At 44.2% G+C, this 20,367-nt stretch overlaps 1 protein-coding gene across 4 annotated transcripts in view; it reads left to right on the top strand.

The window, feature by feature from the left end:
* TMEM229B (transmembrane protein 229B) overlaps positions 1-19,959 on the top strand; it is a 60,197-nt gene extending 40,238 nt beyond the window's left edge. For all 4 annotated transcript variants that reach the window (XM_074955522.1, XM_074955524.1, XM_074955523.1 and 1 more), the window contains one exon: positions 15,598-19,959. In XM_074955522.1, coding sequence (XP_074811623.1) covers positions 15,598-16,128 — 531 coding nt within the window. In that variant the 3' untranslated portion in view covers positions 16,129-19,959. The remainder of the gene's footprint in view (positions 1-15,597) is intronic.
* Positions 19,960-20,367: the final 408 nt, after the last annotated feature.

Genomic DNA, 20,367 nt, shown 5'->3' on the forward strand with positions numbered 1-20,367 from the left:
GTGAACTAATCCTTGTGGTAAGCTAATTGCTGGAAGCCAGCAGGAGAGTGGTTTATTCCCACAGAAACTGCTTAGGGGACCTACGTTTCCCAGTTGTAAACACAGTGGCTCTTTTCAGAAATGTGTCCTAACAGTCATGCCCACCAATGGCAAAACTTCAGAGTCAGTTTTTATGTTGCACATTTGTTTGTTTTAAAGTAGAGGTCCTGTGCTCAGTGGTTGTGATGTTTTGTTTTGTTTTTTGTTGTTTTTATTAGGGAGAAGGAACCTTTACTGGAATTGGCCAAGTAGGTCCCAATCAGAAAAGGAAGAAGGAATTTTAAGGTCTTTGGGGACAAATTGCAGTAGCAAGGAAAGGACATATTTTAATGAATAGTCAATAGGTTTTTGAAGTGTATCCTCTCCCATCCTCTCCTCATCTCCATCCCCATCCAGGAACTATATGATATTTGTATCACCTAGAACCTGTGAACTAGGACCTAAGAACATGGCAGAACTACACTACTGGAGACTCTCAAGGGACATGTCTGGTCAGAAAGAAACACACAATACTTCGAGGATTATTATGAGGAATTTCAGGAATCCCAGATTGGTAAATGGCAGTGAATACAAAGGTTCCTGCGCTGGTATTCGGAGGAACTGATTCCGTGGCATCTCAACCTTCATGTGATAGAAGGAAGATGTGCTTTTTGGGGGGTGGGGGAGGGTGGAGGAGCTACCCTTGAAGGGTAATTATACTGTATGAGAGAGCTCTGGGATAAGATAAATATATTTCACAGTGGAAAGGATTTTAAAAACAATTTTTTTTATAATGTCTTTGCCTTGGATGTTCAGAAAGGTTTATAAGAGAGAAAGTTCTGGAGAGAAGAAAATTTGATTCCTTCAGTTGTACCTTTACTTGGAAAGGGGTTTGGAAGCTGTCACTTTGTTTTCCACTAAATAACAGGTACAATTGTAGAAGCCTAATTTGCCTGAGACAAGCTAATAGAGTTTGTCAGTTCAACATTTCTAAAATCAATCTTTTACTCTCTGCTTCTAGCTCCCCAGAAGCTTAACATCATACCTGTTTTACCCTTCTCTATAGCACTTTCTGTCTGAGAATCTCCAGGCATTGTACAAATGTCAATGAAAGGTTTCAGAGTAGCAGCCGTGTTAGTCTGTATTCGCAAAAAGAAAAGAAGGACTTGTGGCACCTTAGAGACTAACAAATTTATTTGAGCATAAGCTTGCGTGACGCAAGCTTATGCTCAAATAAATTTGTTAGTCTCTAAGGTGCCACAAGTACTCCTTTTCTTTTTGAAATGTCAATGAAGTAAGCCTCACAGGACTCCTGAGAGGGAGGGAAGTTATGTTATCCCCATTCGTCAGGAAACAGGCAGAAACGATTTAAGTGACTTGCATGAGGTCACACTAGCAGAGGTAGCAATTCAGATGCTCCTAATTTTGTGCCTTAGCCATAAGACCCTATTTCCTCCAGAGCACCCTTCCTAAAGCTGGTATGTGTTTTCACTGCCAAATGTGGCTTTCCTCCATTGCACACTGATACTGGTTTTGATTATCACAGTTTGCTCAGAAGAGCTGCGCTGAACATGTTGATTTATTATTGTAGGGTTGCTCCTGAGCGCTGGCTTGCTCACATTGCTCAGTTATTGTAGGGTTGCTCATGAAGGGTGGGCTGGTGGAACTGATTTTCTTTTTGGAAAGAAGATTGTGTATCTTTTCTGAACAAATTTCCCACATTTAAAAAGAACTTTGTGGATTTCCAAATGGCTTTAGGAAATCACATAAGAGAGGTGACAGTGCCCTGAACTTGATGGTGTCCTCCCTTGAGGTCTGCTGGCTGCAGCGACAGTGCAGAAGGTGATGGGGACTGCAGTGCTTCCTAGGTGGCTGGATGCTGTCAGCTCCAGGATTCACTCATCACTTTGCAAAAACAAACCAATGAGCCGTGATGCACGTAGTACTCAGCTGATTGCTACGCTTGCTGCCATCCACTAATACAATATTTAGGCTCAAACTTTCAGAAGTTGCTACTGATTCTGATTGCACCAATATTTGGGTGCCCTTCTTAACAGACTAGGGGCTTGATTTTTCAGAAGTACTAAGCACCCACTTCTCCAATTAGGTGGTCTGAATGCTCGGCTCCAATGACACAAAACAGCCCTAAAGCTGGCTTGGAAAGCTACTGGAGGATTCCCCTGGTGTCAGGGGATCCTTGGGTGCTGTTAAGCCACTATAGCAGCTCCTGGTCCCAACCACCTGCACCTGACCGCTTGAGCAGGAAGAATGGCATCTGGTATTAATTAGAACAGCCCTGGCCCTGAGGGACCTTTCTGGCAGCTGGAGACTACTAGGCTTTCTTCGTACTCCTCCAATGCTCCCTTCTGCTGCCAGTCATGCTGGTTTATTGTATGATAGGGGTCAGTCCAGAGGCCGCTGAGCCCCAGCATCGGAGGGGGGCAAATGCCTTTGTACACCCCCCTTCCAGCTCTGCGGAGTGCTGCTCAGCTGCAGCTGAGGCTTTGGCCTAGGGAGAGCAGAAGTAGGTCCTCAGCTAACATTATCCTTCTTAGGCTTTTTCTACATTTACAGTAGAGTGCAGCGTATATATGCTGTATGCCCCCCAGCATGAGTATAAGTAGCAGTGCAGGTGGGGAGGCACTGCTCAGGCGAACACACCAGAATCTTAGGGTATGTGCCCTACGCGGCTCTCTACGTGCCCCTGCCCACACTGCTATTTTTAGCAGGGCAGTGTCTCACTGCCAGAGCCTTTCACTGCTGCGTGTAGCTACACACTGCAGTGTGGACACAACCTACTTCTCACTGTGGCATGTAGCTTCAGGTACCCTCCACGCCTCCACCAGTGTAGGCCAGGCCTTAGACTCTTTGTTCATTGCTGTGTTGTTAATTTTCTCTCCTGGGAATTACACTGGGCCTGTCCCCTGTGAGCACCTGGAGGTAGCCAAGCAGGCAAGCTTTGAATGGCCAACCAGCGATATAAACAGAATCTACTTGTTGAGAAATAGACAGGTGCCACAGCATAACCTATTAAACACAAGAAGTTATCTAAAGCAATGAAAACAGTGACATACATACCTTTTGAAATCCAGTTCACAGCAGAGACTACCACAGACTTTGGGGCGAATGCTTCTTCGTAAAGTTACATCTGTTGTTAGGGAGAGCCAGGGATTATATTTTTATGGGTCTGTAATTCCGATTTTGTGTACATTAGGATCCCAAGGTGGATGGGATTTCAGTTTTTTATGGGTCTTTCATGTGAGTCTGGCACTTGCAGGACTATAAGAAGGTCCTGAAATTTGTAGGCATCCTCCTTCCATAGAGCTACACGCTATGGTCTTTAAGTGTCCCCACTCTTCTTACAGAGACCATGCAATAGTATGCAGGAGTGCCGATAAGAGAGTGAACTTTATTTCCTCTCCCCAGTCACCTGACCCGGGTGAGAGATACAAAGGTTAATACACTTGTGACATAACATGGATCAGTATCCACTGACTCCTGTGGGGGGGCTGTCCCCCACCCTACTGCCAGTGAGTGACCATCATGAACCCCCGAAAATATTCCAACTTGGCCAGGCCATTCATTAGTGATTAAGAAGCCTTTGGGGACCAGAGTGGAGTGCTGGTAGGAGCCAACCCCTCACTCAGCAGCACTTTGCTTTAAGTAGCACAGAGTTTCTCCTGATAACCCCCGCACATGTGGCCAAAGGATTTAAAACCTTCCTGCTAATACTATGCCTGCAATTCGTCTCCAGAGTAGCCTGGCTGGCTGTGAATGAAATGCCAGTCTCAGCCATGGAGTCAGTCTGTCCCAACAATTCTTCATAAGCTGCTGGATTGCGTGGACAGGCACACATGCATTATTTAATATGATAGTAGCAATCAGGAGATTAGAATCAATCCCCCATTCTATTAGGCTCTGTACAGATACAAAACCTTGGTCTAAGAATGTATGTGGGCTGTGCGTGTGTATGACGGATTACATGTGAGTGTGCGTAGACCAGGGATGAGCACATGGGTGCAAGTATTCATAGGTGAAGACATAAATAATTACATATATTTGTGGTTATATTCATGCCTGTCAATACATGTTGGTGCACATGTCAATGTGGGTACACGCCTGCTGGTGCATTTATGAATGTAGGGTGCAGGTATGAGAGTTCATATATGTACTCGGGTGCCTGCAGACATGTGCATGGGATGTGAGTGTGTGCATGCCTACAGTATATATGCCATACAGTAGAGTTATCTGTACAGTAGCAAGCATCCCTCATCCTATTGTAAACATAGAGCCTCTGTCTTCATGGCTCCCAGGTTAGTGTTGCCATCTGCCAGGCTTAGTTGTAGTTTTCATTCTCTGCCTTACATTTTGTGGCCCCTGGATGAGGGTAATGGGAAAGTGCAAGCTTTATACTCTTCTACTGCCATTCTCCATCGTTAAAGTCAGTAAAATCACTATATTAATGATGAGGTCTTCATGTTCTCCCTTTACTCTGGGGGCAGTCACCTTGGGAAATGGACTGGGGCTGCCTTACTGCTCCCTTGCAATGAATGGTGCCTTCTGGGTAGCATGAATGGAGGAGTATTACTGTTAAAAACCCACAAGGACTCAACTCCTTTGACTTAGCTGGTAATTGGATTCATGTAATCTTCTTTGGTCGTCATTCTTTTTTATTGTATTCATATTCTCTCTGGGACAGATTTGAGAGATTGGCAGAGATCAGCTGCTGCCACCAGCTACAGGATGTATTGGACAAGACACCAGAAGTGATTGGGAAGGTGTGGGCCCAGGAATGGGAAAGAGGCAGACATTAAGAGGCAATTACACAATGTAGGTTTGGGGTCTTGTTTGTATCTTTAAAAAGTGTTTTCTTAAAAACATGAACATATATTATTATAAAATTTATTCTCACTTATTTTGGTGAACTTCCTTAAAAATTTAAACTTAGTGATGATTGATTTAAAAAGAAATCTTTGAATAAGGAACTGGGAACCGTGAATAAGGAATCAACTTCAGCCTTGTTAAAATTCACCTGAGCCTACATACATACATACATACATACATCCCAGCTGGGGGAACTCTCAGCCTCCAGTCCCCCACAAATTTGAAGAAATGTCCCATGAAAAGCTTAAATAAATATTGGCAACTCAGAAGTAGGTAAGTTACCCTGAAAAGCATCCAAGGTAAGCTTGCCAGCCTCTGTCGGGGTGCAGGGAGGATATGTAAGATCCAGGAGAACCTTTGGAAGACAGGGCACAGATCAGCTGATTTGGCCTTGCTCTCCTGCTGTGGTGGATCTTCTAGGTAGGAGAATTTTGACAAGCAAGCAGACCATGTTCTCCATTTTTGATCACACATTAGCATGTTCCGCAAAGTGCTTATGTGTGGCAAATCTGCCCTGCTCTGTGGGTCCCACATCACCACACTTTCTGATCACTTCTCTACTGCTAGCCTGGATGCAGCTTGGGCAATGGATAGTGTCCAGCATCAGAAGAGAATGTCAGCATCATAGTTGTGCTCGCTCTCAGATGTGCACACATGCAGAGTGGGCTTCAAAGGGGAAAGTGACTATGACTGCATGATCTCTGCATAGAGCTTGCTCTGTGTAAAGGACCACATCTCAGGTTGTTAGACTGCATCGGGGTATTGGCTTGTGTGGTGCAAATATTGGTTGGGAGGGGGCAAGATAACCTTTTCTTCTTCCCAGTGTATTTCTTACAATGGGAGGAAAAGGGAAGAATTAGCTTGCTCCTACTTTTAACTTCCGGAAGCATCTCTCTAGTCATATGTGAGGCAGAAAGATGCTATCTTCCCCCTGGAATTTGGGCATATTCCTCTAGCAAAGTCAAACAAGCTTGAGTAGAGATTTGGTTCCTGAGAAGAGGATTTGGAGAGAGTGGGTTGTTGATTCAGTGTGATTATTCTTTCCCCTGCTCATTTTATCTGCCTGGCCCACAGCATCAGCCTCTCTCTCCATATATCCTCCCCAGGTCACAGTAATGGCTGACAGCCAAATCCCAATTGGCAAACTGACATTTGAAGCCTCCATCTCAGTGCCATAACAGTATCCCTCTTCTTGCAGTCCTGGGCCAGAAAATCTAGCTCTGATCCTAAAATCAGGTTTCTGTACGGTAACACAGTCCTTTAAACGTAGACTGCCAGGCATTTTGCTTTGAAAGTGCCCTTGTCAACTGCAGATAGAGGTTCTTGGCTTCTGTCCTGTCAACAAATTCTATGATTAACCACAGAGGCCTTGCCAGGCAAGAAAGGAAGTTCGGTACGGTCTGTTCCCAGGTACACAGTGGGGGAGGATGATGTGTAATTTCAATACTTAGACCTTTTCTCTCTCTAATTCTATCAGCAGATTGGGAAGGAAGCTCCTAAAAGGAAAATGGTAGCAAATGCTGCGCTAGGTTAGCCCTGTTCAGACAAAACATAGAAATGTAGGCCTGGAAGGGTCCTCCATGAGTCATCTAGTCCAGTCCCCTGCAATGAGGCGAGACTAAGTATTATCGAGACCATCAATGACAGGTGTTTGTCAAACCTGTTCTTAAAAACCTCCAATAATGGAGATTGCACAACCTCCCTAGGTAATTTGTCCTATTGCTTAACTACCCAGACACTTAGGAAGATTTTCCCAATGTCTAACCTAAATCTCCCTTGAGGCAATTTAAGCCTATTACTTCTTGTCCTGTCATCAGTGGTTAAGGAGAACAATTCATCACCCTCTTTATAACAACCTTTTTCATACTTGAAGACAATTATGTCCCCCTGTCTTCTCTTTTCCAGACTACCCAATTTTTCAATCTTTTCTCATAGATCATGTTTTCTAGACCTTTAATCATTTTTGTTGCTCTTTTCTGAACTTTCTCCAATTTGTCCACATCTTTCCCAAAGTGTGGTGCTCAGAACTGGACACAGTACTCCTGCTGTGGCCTTATCAGTGCTGCGTAGAGCGGAAGAATTACTTCTCCTGTCTTGCTTACAACACTCCTGCTAATACATCCCAGAATGATATTAACTGTTTTTGCAACAGTGTTACATTCTCATATTTAGTTTATGATCCACTATAATGCCCAGGTCCTTTTCTGCAGTGCTCCTTCCTAGGCAGTCATTTCCCATTTTGTATTTGTGCAATTGATCGTTCCTTCCTAAGGCCAGGTCTACACTATATAAACGTCCATCGGTATTAACTACGTCGCTTAAGGGTGTGGAAACTCCCTCCCCCCGCCCCCGAACAACGCAGTTATACCAACCTAACCCCTGGTGTAGACCGTGCTATGCTGATGGTAGAGGTTCTCCTGTCAACATAGCTACTGCCTCTCATAGAGGTGGATTAACTACGCTGACACAAGAAGCTCCCGTCGGCACAGTAGCATCTTCACTAAAGTGCTACAGTTGGAGCTGCGCCAATGTAGCGTTTTAAGTGTAGACCTGCCCTAAGTGGAGTACTTTGCATTTGGCCGTATTGAATTTCATCCTATTTATTTTAGACCATTTCTCCAGTTGATCAAGATCATTTTGAATTCTAATCCTGTCTTCCAAAGCCCTTGCAAACCTTCTCAACTTGGTGTCATCTGCAAAATTTATAGGTGTACCTACTATACCATAATGCAGTCATTTTATGAAGATATTGAATAGAACCAGACCCAGGACAGAGCCCTGTGAATCATTGATAACTACTCTCTGAATATGGTTTTTCAACCAGTTGTGCACCCACCTTATTGTAGGTTTGTCTAGGCCAGGGGTTCTCAAACTGGGGGTTGGGACACCTCAGGGGGTTGCGAGGTTATTACATGGGGGGTTGCGAGCTGTCAACCTCCACCCCAAATCCCACTTTGCCTCCAGCATTTATAATGGTGTTAAATATATTAAAAAGTGTTTTTAATTTATAAGGGGGGTTGCACTCAGAGGCTTGCTATGTGAAAGGGGTCACCAGTAAAAAAAAGTTTGAGAGCCACTGGTCTAGGCTATATTTCCCTGGTTTTCTTATGAGGTCAAGTGAGACAGTATCAAAAACCTTACTAAAGTTGATATATATCACAGCTACTGGTTCCTCCCCACCCCGGGACCACATGGCTTGTAAGGCTTTTTATCCTGTCAAAGGAGGTTAGGTTGATTTGAGAAGAACAAATCCATGTTGACTATTACTTATTACTTTATTATCTTCTAGCCGTTTACAAATTGATTGTTAGATTATTTGCCCCATTATCTTTCTGGGTAGCAAAATTAAGCTGTCTGGTCTATAATTCCCTTGGCTGTCCTTATTCCCCTTTTTATAGATAGGTATCTATCTATCTGCCCTTTTCCAGTCCTCTGAGATCTCTCCCATCCTCCATGAGTTCTCAAAGATAATCACTAATGGCTCGGAGAGCTCTTCAGCCAGTTCCTTAAGTATTCTAAGATGTATTTTGTCAGGCCCTGCCAACCTGACATCGAACTCGTCCAGATTGGTCTATGCTGAAGTGCTACAGTGGCCTAGTTGCAGGGGTGCAGCTGAGCCGCTGTAGCATTTTAAGGGTAGACATATCCTAAGTAAATCTTAACTTGTTCTTTCTCTATTTTAGCCCGAGATCCTACACCATTTACACTGATGTTTCCTGTGTTAGTTGTCCGATGACTGCTAACCTTTTTGGTGAAAACTGAAGCAAAAGAACCTAAAGAAGAGCTCTGTGTAGCTTGAAAGCTTGTCTCTCGCCAACAGAAGTTGGTTCAATAAAAGATATTACTTCACCTGCCTTGTCTCTCTTATATCCTGGGACCAACAGGGCTTTAACACTGCATGAAACAAAAAAAGGCACTTAACACTTCAGCCATTGCTGCATTTTCATGCTAAGTTTGAAGGTACCTCTTTCACTTTAAACATTTGAAATGTAAAGTGAATCTAGTGCTGGAGAAAGGTGCCAGTTTCACAGCCTTGAATAATTGAAGTCCTCCGTTTTTCCACTCAACTTTCTAGAAAACATCTCATACTGAGAGCTAACTTTAATAGCACTGGTGGCATCTGGTCAATTAGGAAACAAAAAAATAATTAATTCTTATTATAACAATCCATAGCCCACTAACAACCCCCATCCCAACTTCTTATGCTAAACAGACTGTTCCACCTTGTATTTAGCTGTGACACTCTGTGTATATCTACACTGCAATTAAAAACCCAGGACTGGCCTGTGCTAGCTGACTCTGGATCACACGAAGTGGGTATTTAATTGCTGTGTACATGCATGGGCTGGAGCCCGGGCTCTAGGACCCTGTGAGGTGGCAGGGTGCCGGAGCTCAGGATGCAGCCCAAGCCGGAATGTCTACACTGCAGTTAAACAGCCCCTTAGCCCAAGCACTGTGAGCACAAGTCAGCTGGCATGGACCCGCCACGGGTTTTTAATTGCCCTGTAGATGTACATTTCCCAGACCTCGGGAAGAGCTCTGTGTAACCTTGAAAGCTTATCTCTCTCACCAACTGAAGTTGGTCCAATAAAATATATTAACTCACCCACCTTGTCTCTAGAACTAATTTATATCAATCTTTGCAGGCAGCTTTCCTAACAAAAAAGTGTCCATATGTGACATCCTGGGAACAGGATGTGGCTAGGCAAATTACTCCAGAGGAATGGGCTTTCATCTGGAAGAGGACCAGCAACATCAGTAGGTAGCACAATAAAAGAAAATGTCTTTAAGATACTGTCAATGGCACCTCGCACTAGTCAGGTTAAAATAGAGAGAGAGATTGAATGGGGATAAATGGTGAAGAAACTGTGGTGAAAAAGAAGATTTTAATGCTTATATGGTGGATATGTCCAGTCCTTAAAGAGTATTGGGTTGCAGTCTCTAACAAAATACCACAAATTGTTAGATGTTTATTACCAAATGATCTGTTGGTAATGCACCTTGGGCTTCTTATTGGAAATGGTCAGACACAAAGAGGAAAAAGAATTAATCTCTCATCTTCTAGCAAATGCTCAGCTATTGGTAGCCTTTCACAGGAAAAATAGCCCAACTATGGAGGAATGGCTTAAATAAAAACGGGGGGGGGGGAGGTTGTGGTTATGGAAAAATGAACACACCAATTACATACCCAGCAAAATGGACAGAGGACAAATAGATACGTAGATATTTGGTTACCTTTTATTCAATACTCAAAGTGCATTCACTTTCAAAAACAAAACTACACCGGTCCAGTTTTTTAAATGTTAATATTTGATATTCAACAGACCTAGTATGTCTATGTGTAATCAGAGAGTTCACTCCATTTAATAAAATCACTAGAAACAACTTTGGGGTTTTAATGATGCTAACTCTGTAATTTGGCAACACCCTGTTAAATAGGAAGCTCTGATGATGACTGTAGTCCTGTATAATATCTCTTTAAACAAAAGCTCACAGTTGTAATGATTGTTTCTGATATTTATATGGCAAAGATTTCTAAACATGTGAGAACTTCCTAAATAAATAAAGGGTTGGGGTTTTTTTTGTTTTTTGTTTTTTTTCCAGTGCAGCATGAGCAGTAGCAGAACAAGCTTTGCCTATGCTGCCCACTGCCAGGGGGCCCTGAAGGGATGACTGCCAGGGGTTGGAGAGGAGTGCAGTCTCTGTGCCCCATTTACTTTCTGCTGTAAACAATCAGTAATGTGCCATCTGTGGGGCTGGCTTTGGGGAAGTGGACACCTGTCTAGCTGGGAATTGCACTGATATACCCCAACTCATTACCCACCAGTCACAGAACAGCTATCAACTCTTAAAAGCTTTTTGATCACTACTGCTGTCATTTCATTAGGAATCCTGTCATCACCTTCAAGCTTCTCTTTGCCTTTAAGACCGTTCACAAATCTGCTCCTCCCTGCTCATTTGTTCTCATCTCTTATCACATCTAGCCTCCATTTCATAGATTCTAGGGCCAGAAAGAATCACTGTGATCATTTAGTCTGCTTCTTGCACAAATGGCTCCATGCTTTCTTTCAGGATGCCCCTTGTGCATAAAATGCTGTCTTTGAATGAATCTGTAAGGCCACTAATCTCTCCTCCTTCCTGTCCCTCCTCCAGAGCCACTTCTGCTGTGATATTTACAAGAAGTCAGCGGGGCTAGGTGGTGTGGTGCTTGGGGATTAGCTGTTTTTTATAAACACTTAGAACCACTGTGTTGTGCAATTGCTAATCTGTGTAATTATGTGATTTTATTGTTTCCTACATCTCCCCCTCACATTTCCCTTCTGTTTGTTACTCACATGTCGCATCTTGTATAGAATAGAATGTAAGTACTTCAAGGTAACCGCTGTGTCTTCCTATACATTTGCACAGTGCCTAGCAGGAGAGGGCCTGATTTCATTTGGGGACATTGGGCATTACCAAAATCCAGCAAAAGAGAAATGCAGGCCTTGTTTTGGAATGTTTTAATCAGCAAGGAACCTCAGGGGTCAGGTGTAGAGCTTGTTGAAAATTTTTCAGTGGACTATTGTCCCATGGGAAAATGCTGATTAACTGCTGTTGAAATGTTTCCTGGGAACATGTGAATTGTCTCAGATCTTCCTCAGAACATAGGCAGGTTTCAAAACCAGCATGGATTTTTCCATCCTTAGTAGCCTCAGTGGTGGACTGCCCTGGAGTTGAGACTCTTGGGCATCCAGGCCCTATGGCTGCACAGCAAGGCGTCTGGGAGCCAGGGCCGAGCCGAGAGCTTCAGAGCTTTGGCTTCTAAGAAGCTTTTGATTAGAAATTTTCTAAATGAAATGTTCAGGTTATTTCAAAATGTTTTTTTCAGAATTACCCTTCTGCAGGAAATTTCAAAGTTGCTACTTTCATTTTGAAACAGTGACTCTCTCCAAAAATGCTGGAATTTCTCACAGAAAGGGGCATTCTGACTTTCAAACAACTCTGGTTAGGAATTGATGGGGTTGTCACTTGAGGCATATGCATAGGGATAATGTCTCCACAGAATTCGCTGGGAGTTATGTACATAGGTGTGGCTGACACTGCTGTCAGTTGATAAGTGCATGGTTACCTGATTCATTCCCAGCACAGCTGATAATTGTGGGCAGTTGAGTTTTCATTCGTGATTGTCACAAGGCTCAAAAAAGACCAGTTATGGTCTGTCTGGTGAACTAGTTGCCAGTGCAAAGTATGGCCTGCAGGAGGCCTGTGTTCAGTTTCTGGCCTCAGTCTCCCATTGTGTGGACTGCCTATTTGGAAAAATGAGAGAGAAGAGAAGAGAGAACGTTGACTTGGCCTTGGGTTAGTCCCCTGGATGGATAATTATCTAATAAGTATGGAGTGTATATTATCAGTAAAGAATGACTTTCCTCTGAGAAACAACACAGCTCTTGGAATGCTGGCTGTGCACTGGAAGGGGTGCAGTTTTAGTCTGGACTGCAGTTACACACCAGATGCACCTGCACAGCAAAGCTGGCCACCAGAAGGGGGCACTGCTAGGTGGACACATCTCCCCAAGTGTTTGATCATCAGTGGGCAGGCATAAGGCAATTGGACTTGAACAGAAGCATTTGTGACTTTGAGAGAAGGTGCTTACTGCATCTTTCAATGCTTGTCTTTCTGAGTTTTATTTCGTAAGGCCCCAGAACATTTTGAAAAGACATTTCGGAACTTACTGGAAAGAAAGACCTGAGTATGCAGACATCACTGGGGGTGTGGGAGTTCTCAACCAACAGAATGCAAACACAGCTCCTACAGAGTGGGGGGAAAGTTAGAAAGGCTTGTGGAAATGACTTTAGAAAAACCTCAGCCCTGGACTGTGTCCTCCCTTCTACTAGGTGGTGAGGACTCCCCGACTCTTCTCCTCTCCAGATAGTGGTAGCTCCCTGTGCCTTGTCTTCCCTGGATAGGAGGAGTTCCTCTAATCCTTCTCATAGCTCCTGTCATCCCTCAGATACTGTCCTGGCCTCCCCACACTCCATCTCCGACCTCTAACTAGTGGGTGTATATCTATATCTATATCAGTTTGCTCTTCAAATCATGTGAAAATGGAGGAATGATATGAAAACTTATTGGCCCAGGTGTCTCAGCTGTGCTGAGAAGGAACCAAGTAACAGCACATTGAATAACTGCTGGCAGTTCCCCTGATCACCCTCAGGAACATTAGTGACATGCACTGCATTGAAGCTCTCATGGATGTTACACCTACACATGTCTCAGGCTACAACCCTATTGCCCTCTGATCCTCAGAGTTTCTTGGCTGATTAAATCATTCTTAGGTTGGGGTCTGAATGGCTCAGAGAATTTTCGAATGACTTTGTAGGCTTTCACTTGTAAGTCAACCAGTTTGATATTGACCCAAAGTCTGTAGCACCTGAAGGCTGGTCAGTGGCCTTATGTAAAATGAGTTAGTGGGAGGCACGGTGTGGCTTTGCAGGTATCCTGCCCGCAGCTCCCTCTGGCTTCTTGGAATAATTTGTTCCCATGCCAGAATACTTAAAGTAAGATCCCCCTAGTTGGTATCATTTATTAAATCTTATTGGCACTTTGTTCACCCAGTTCCAAACCTTGTTCCCTGTAAATCAGGAGTCCTACAGCCATCCTTCTTTGGCTTGTGCTGTGATTAAAGCAGGGGTTTTTCTCCATGATTGAGGAGTCCCACGGCCTTCCTGCTGGGGGCCTATACTGTGATTAGAGCCAGTTTCCAGCTCTACTTCACAAAGCACCTCTTCTCTCCTTTGGTTCTGGGGCCTCACAGCCCTCCTGGGGCTCTGCTTAGCAGACAGGCTGTCTCCTTTCTGAGCTGTCTGTCTTTTCTGCTCCTTTTAGCTTTCTGGGAGCCTCTCTCTTATCTCTAGACCTGGACTGAGTTTTAAGCACATGACCTACCTGTTATGTCGCTACACTAATTTTTTCCACCTGAGGAGGAGGGTTGAATGAGTCATAGGTGAGGCTGGACCCATTACCTCATAAAAGGGCCAGTCACCCTGTGACAGTGAGTCTCAGTTCATTGCCTAGTGGGACAGGTGTGCACTTCACAAAAAACATCATGACAGTGGGCGCTGGTTGGTCATCTTAATGGCTCTCATATAAGAGTGAGTGGGCCATGGGCACTCATCTGTCTTCCATATGTTCAGTACCACCCCGATCCTTCTCCTTTCTCAGAAACAAATAGCAGAATAACCTCCTCTCCCCACAATAATTTTCCTTCCCTTTATGCAATTTTTAGGTAAATCTCCTCCCTCTGCCATCTTCCCTCTGTCCATTATTTGGCTGCCTTTTCTCCTTTGGAAGTCTTCCTTCTCTCCCAAACAAATCCTTCTCTCACTCACCTCCTGTGCAATTTCATACTGTATAGAGAGAGGCATCATGTTACAGAGCAGGGCGGTTTTACGCTCTCTCTCTCTATGGCATTGGTAAGACCACAGCTTATATTCTGCAGTCAGTTCTGGGCATCTTGTACCATAAAGCTGTCCAGTTCAGAGGGCGCCTGAAGAAGGAAGTTAGAAAGCAGCATCTGAACAAGGGACTGGAGAAACTGATTTGTAAGGATTAGATTTTTAAAAACTGAACTGGTAAGATTCATTTCTGGTGTAACTCTACTCAAGTCAATGGAGTTACACCAGGATGAACTTGGGACAATGTGTATAGCTTGGCTAAGTAGTGATTAAGACATGATAAATCTCCACAGATATTTGAAGGATGTAAGAGTAATTGTTGGGGTGGGGGGGTGTTGAACTTGTTTAGGGTGATGAAGAAGTTATTCCCTTTTAAAACCTTTTTCTCCACCCTCATGTCTATTCCTGTAACTTACACTCCAGTATACAGACACAGGGTTCTTGTTCCAAACCCCCACTCAGCATGACTAACTATATCTCTACCCTCAACTTTCCTTTTTATTCTCACCCTTTATGCTTCCTGTCCAGAAGCCAAATCTGAATGTATTTCAATAGATCTCTTGTGCCTTTTGACTGTAAATCAAGCAATTCTGTATTATATCAAATGATCCCCTGAATCCCAGATATCTTATGTCTGCCAGTTCCTTAATGTACAGCAATGGTTCAGTTGAACAGGGGCAGGTGTAACAGCTGAGAACACTCCTCTTTGTTCCTCTCACTAGCCAGTTTACAGAGCACCCTCAAATCTCTGTTTGCTAAACTGAGATTTCTGGGGGCATGAACCATGGAGGGCACCATAAAGGTCTAAGATTATTTCAATACCTTACTTTCCTCATCTGTCCCACATTGCCTGGGATTCAGCAAGGGGGGCGGGGGGGTCAGTGCTACTTCTTTCAGAACTAAAGGACTTTTTCCTCCTGTATTTTTCATAGTAATACTTATTTCCAGTAAGCTGATTTGTAGTCACGCTACCCTTCATCTCCTTCATTACCACTGAGCACCATTCGATCCAAGTCCTCCTGGTAGGGCAGTGTGCAGGAAACCTGCGGTGCTGCTGCCTGATTGGTGACTAAGAGGCTGGCAATCTGTCAGCTTTCACCAGCTCTGGTTTTGCATCTCTGGTTAATCCCGTCCTCAGAAGGGACATGTCTCATTTCTCGACTTCTCTCTTGTCGATGTTGTTAATTTACTCGTATTCCTCCCAATGAGATGAGACCCAGTGATGTCCTTATTGATTTCGGCCTGACTTTATTTCTTTCAGAGTTCCGGCTGGGGATTGTGTGGAATGATGGCTGCTGCGGAACCCCTGACTGCCTTCTCACGGTGGTACCTCTATGCCATTCATGGCTATTTCTGTGAGGTGATGTTTACGGCTGCCTGGGAGTTTGTGGTCAACTTTAACTGGAAGTTCCCAGGTGTCACCAGTGTCTGGGCGCTCTTCATCTATGGCACCTCCATCCTCATCGTAGAGAAGATGTACCTGTATCTGAAAGACAAGTGTAACATTTTAGTGCGATGCCTCATTTACACCCTCTGGACATACCTTTGGGAGTTCACCACTGGCTTCATCCTGCGCCAGTTTAATGCCTGCCCTTGGGACTATTCACAGTTTGATTTTGACTTCATGGGCCTGATCACCCTAGAGTATGCCATCCCATGGTTCTGTGCTGCATTCATCATGGAGCAGCTGGTTATCAGGAACACCTTGCGCTTGCGATTTGATGAAAATGCTGAGCCAGGGGACCCCAGCACCACAATCGCCTTGGCCAATGGCCATGTCAAAACCAATTGAACAATAACCCAACGCCACACTTAAAGTGAGAGAGCCCACCCACATCCCAGACTGGTCTCAAAGACTGATACGTCCTGTATGATACACAATCCCCTTTATGATGGGGTCATGCATGGGATATAGCAGAATAAAAATGGAACCAATAGATTTTCTATGGATTTTACTTTTTTGGCCACAGGAAGCAGTGTCAGCTACTTCTTGGTTAGGTAGTTTCTGACTTTTAACTTATTATGGAAAAAAAAGGCCTAATAGCTGCATTTTACTGTATGTGGAGAAATGAGAGAAAATGCTACAGTTGAAATGTATACAAAAAAACAAACTAGTGGATGGGCATAGACGCTCCGGCTAAATTAGTGATTTGGCTTATTCCATTAGGCAATATTCAGGTGCTTGCTTGCAACCAATACCTCCCATGGGACCTGAGATGCTGCAGGATCAAGGAAAATCCATCTGCTGTTGAGAACGACCCAACAGTGGTGCTCTACTGGGGAGGTAGACAGCGCCCCCTCTTTTGGTCTCCCTGACCTTCCCCTGAGGTTCTTTATTGCACCATGGTATGTTATGGTGCTGGACATCTTGCTGGATTTATATGAAACTTGTACTTTTTGAATTCTCAGTCCTGATACTCACTCGAGAGTTTTCCCCACTCCTTTTTATAAATAAAAGGCCTTTTCTGCCGGGTGAATTCCACCATACTCTGTGCAATCCGAATCACGGCAGAGTGGCCAAAGAGAGAAAAAGCTGAAGTCTTCCCCTCACAGTGGAACTCATCACAAGGGCTGCTCCAAGCTCCAGCTCCATTTCCAACCAGGCAAACCCAATGGAGATGCCACCTGGGGTTTTCGGCCTTCCTTCCCAGGGATTTCTCTGTCACTAAGGATGCTGATGACTTAATTCTGACTGCAGCCCCTTGCACTGCCTGATGTCAGAGTCCTCATTTGACTAAGGCAGCAACCAGGAATCAGTCGGAGTCCTCTGGGACAGACTATATCGCCTGTGTCTATTTCCTCCTGCACCAGTTGATCTTGTTTCAGCTTGGTCCAGTGTTCTCCTCTGAGTACTGACTTTATTTTTCCTTCCCAAATGCTATTTTAAACTAAGTACAGCAAACCCTCTCCATAAAGCTGATTTGGGGCAGCACAGGACGTGCCTCACTGCCCGATATCAGGGAGTATGTTAAAAAAGAAAGTTTCTAAGGAGCACAGTAGGGCTATTCCTCAATTTCCTCCAGTTGAGGATGGGGTTGGGTTGCGAGAGGGGCAGCAGGGAGATGGAAGGGCTGTAAGGTACTGTTGCTCTATTTTAGAGCTATCTCAGCTAGAGAGAGTTTCAAATTTAGCCACTTGGGAACAATCCTGAGGCTGTGGGGGAGGTGGTGGCATGAAAGATGCATAGCTCTGGCAGCCACAGACTAATTGTTTGTCCTGAGGACTCTTCTTGGCTGCTGGCATAAGCAACAAGGATGCACTATACCACATGTTAGTCTTCTCTCATTCAGAGCTTTATGAGGAGGGTGTGCTGTAAATAGGTATATGAGGCCTGATTAATTCCAGGTGTCATTCCACTGAAGTCAGTGGCATTGTACCAGCAATGAATTTGGTTCAAGATGTGAATGTGTGTGTGATTGTGGAGTCTCGCTTTTCTGTTGTGTTGGGAATGGCTGGATTATTACCATGTTGGTCCATGACTGTTCTCTTTAGTCAGTACTCAGCCCATAAATCTGCCATTGGTCTGTGGAATTCCATTCCAGAGGGAAAAGAAACTCTGTTGCTATCAATGGAATTGTTTGTTGGTAACGCTGCTGCTTCTGAACAAGAATCAACACACACAGTGTTAATTTTTTTTGTACTGCACAGAGTGCAATTGTTTTATTCCTCCCTATGCCCCATTTCACATGACATCCTTTGCCGGCAACGGACATGTGAAAGCAGTGGAAGGAAGGAGTTAATCAGCTCTGTCCTGTGGTATGCAATGCCTCCGGAAATACCCAGAACATAGAGAGAGGTATTAGTATTCTCTTTTTGTAGTTCATTAAATTAAACCAACAAACAAAAAACAGAGAACAGAAATGTGTTTTCCATGCTATGATGCCACTACCATGAAATCAAAGAAATAATAGGTTCACTTTATCAGCCAGGTAAATGATGGTTTCAAATATTTAGATCTCGGCAAAATAATCACTTTGGGTGTACAAATGATATGGATGGGTAATTAGCACATGGGGGCAATTCATAGGCAGTAGAGTCAGATATTAGGGGGTGGGGTGAGGGAGAGGAGGTGCAGACAAGAACTGAGACATGCCTATCCATTGTGACCGTTGCATTCATGAAGAGAATGTGTGAGGGTGACTAACGTCAGTGTCTAAATCCAAGGACCCTTCTAGCTGCCCAGCTGAACTCTGGTGTAGCACTGGCTTCCATGCAGCATGCAATGTCTGCGTCAGGCCACGCCCTCACTTTGGAGCAGGTTGCACTGGAACCGTGCCGTTACAGAAACATTAAGAAGGTTTAAGTGGCTTAGTGAATTGGCAGCACAACCAGTGACCGCACAGTTATGACTCCGTGCAGCTATCCACGGTGGTGACCAGCACCTCAATCATGTGGTCTTTGGCTTTAGAAACTCCCCAAGTGCGACTGTTCTTGCACAGCCGCATAACAATCAGTGGTTCACTTAAGGAATGGTCCCTGAGTGGCCTTTTACATGTGGCTATATCATGCAAATCAGACCCAGTTGCCCCCAAGTTACCACTGTGGCACTTATTCAAGCTTATTTTTCACCAATGACTGACAAATACCGCTCAGCTCTTGCACCCTCATGGGGCTCTAATTTACCCACAGAAGTGCACTTTACTTGCAGTTTGCACAGCAGGAACTGAATTGGACCCAGTACATTATTAAATCACTGTGTAGCATCCACTGGATCACTCTCCTGCTATTACTGGGTACCCTTGCACCTTCCAACAAAGACACCATTGGCCACATTTCCAAAAGTGCTGAGTGCTCTACAATTCCTGTGTTCAATGGCACCTGCTAGGTGCTGAGCACTTCTGAAAAGCTGGCTATGTATCTGCTGCTACACCATGCAGGTCTCATTTCTCTTTCTGAAGAGCAATGCGGCTGCAGTCAGAGATTTAATCTCCCCTTTAATACAAGTGAATACTACTGATAACATTTTACAACAAGGGCGCCCAAACTGCATGACAGCGAGGCCCACATTAGCAGCTCCTCAGGAACCTGGGAGCTATACCTAATTTGCAGAGACATTTACCAACACCCTCCCCCTCCCCCCACACAAAGGCCTAATATTTGCTTGTACATGTATCTTCTTCAATAGATTAAAATTGCCTGTTTGAGTTCACCAGCAATAAAAACTTGTGATTTATCAGCTTTGTCCTCACTCTGCAGCTATTGGGAGAGGGTGGCCCAGAGCTGCATTTTTGGATACGATGGGCCACATTTAGCCCTTGAGCTTCACTCTGGGCACCTCTATCTTATATTTCAAAGCACCTTTCATCCCAAAGAATCCCCAAGCACGTCACAAAATATATACACTGGTGCCTTGTGCACGAGAGCTGGCTCTAGCGCCAGCGTGGTGATCGTTCCTGCTTCAAAGAACTTGCCAGTGCAGAACGGTTGATATTAAAGCCAAGTTAGGGAAACTGTTTAATTTCAGCATTATGATCTAGATGCAGGGATACCAATGTACCAGGTTCTGGTAAGTCTTCCCACTGCTTCTGGTCTAAGTCTGTTTTGTAATTGAAATCCTCCTTGCATGGAGATAATCCTGTCAAGGCTTTGCTTGAACTGCAAATAGTTGTTTAAAAATAAAAGTAGGCGAAGAAAGACTGAAAGCTTGAACAGGTTTGGAATTGGCAAGCAGGTAACCTGAGACCTGCTGGGTGCAGCAGCACTGGTCGTCAGTAACCAGTTTACCAAAACCTGCACTGAGGGAAAAGGGATCTCATATTTAATTTGAACTTCTGCCCTTTCTGCATTATGAATCTAGTACACAAGTCACTAGTAAGATGAGACTTTCAGATGAGTTTAAACAAAATGTCCTTTTGTTTCAGCCTGTCCTGGCTTTTCTGAATTGATGCAACATACCATGCAAGAGGTAAGTTTACAGACCAGTGCTCTCTCTGCTTCCCATTCCTCCTGGCTTTTAACCAGGATCTTCTACTAAGAAACAAAATGCGTTTTTTTCCCCTTTCCCCCTCACCTGTACAATAGAAGGATACCA

Source organism: Natator depressus, chromosome 6 (assembly GCF_965152275.1).
Source record: "Natator depressus isolate rNatDep1 chromosome 6, rNatDep2.hap1, whole genome shotgun sequence".
Lineage (NCBI taxonomy): Eukaryota > Metazoa > Chordata > Testudines > Cheloniidae > Natator > Natator depressus.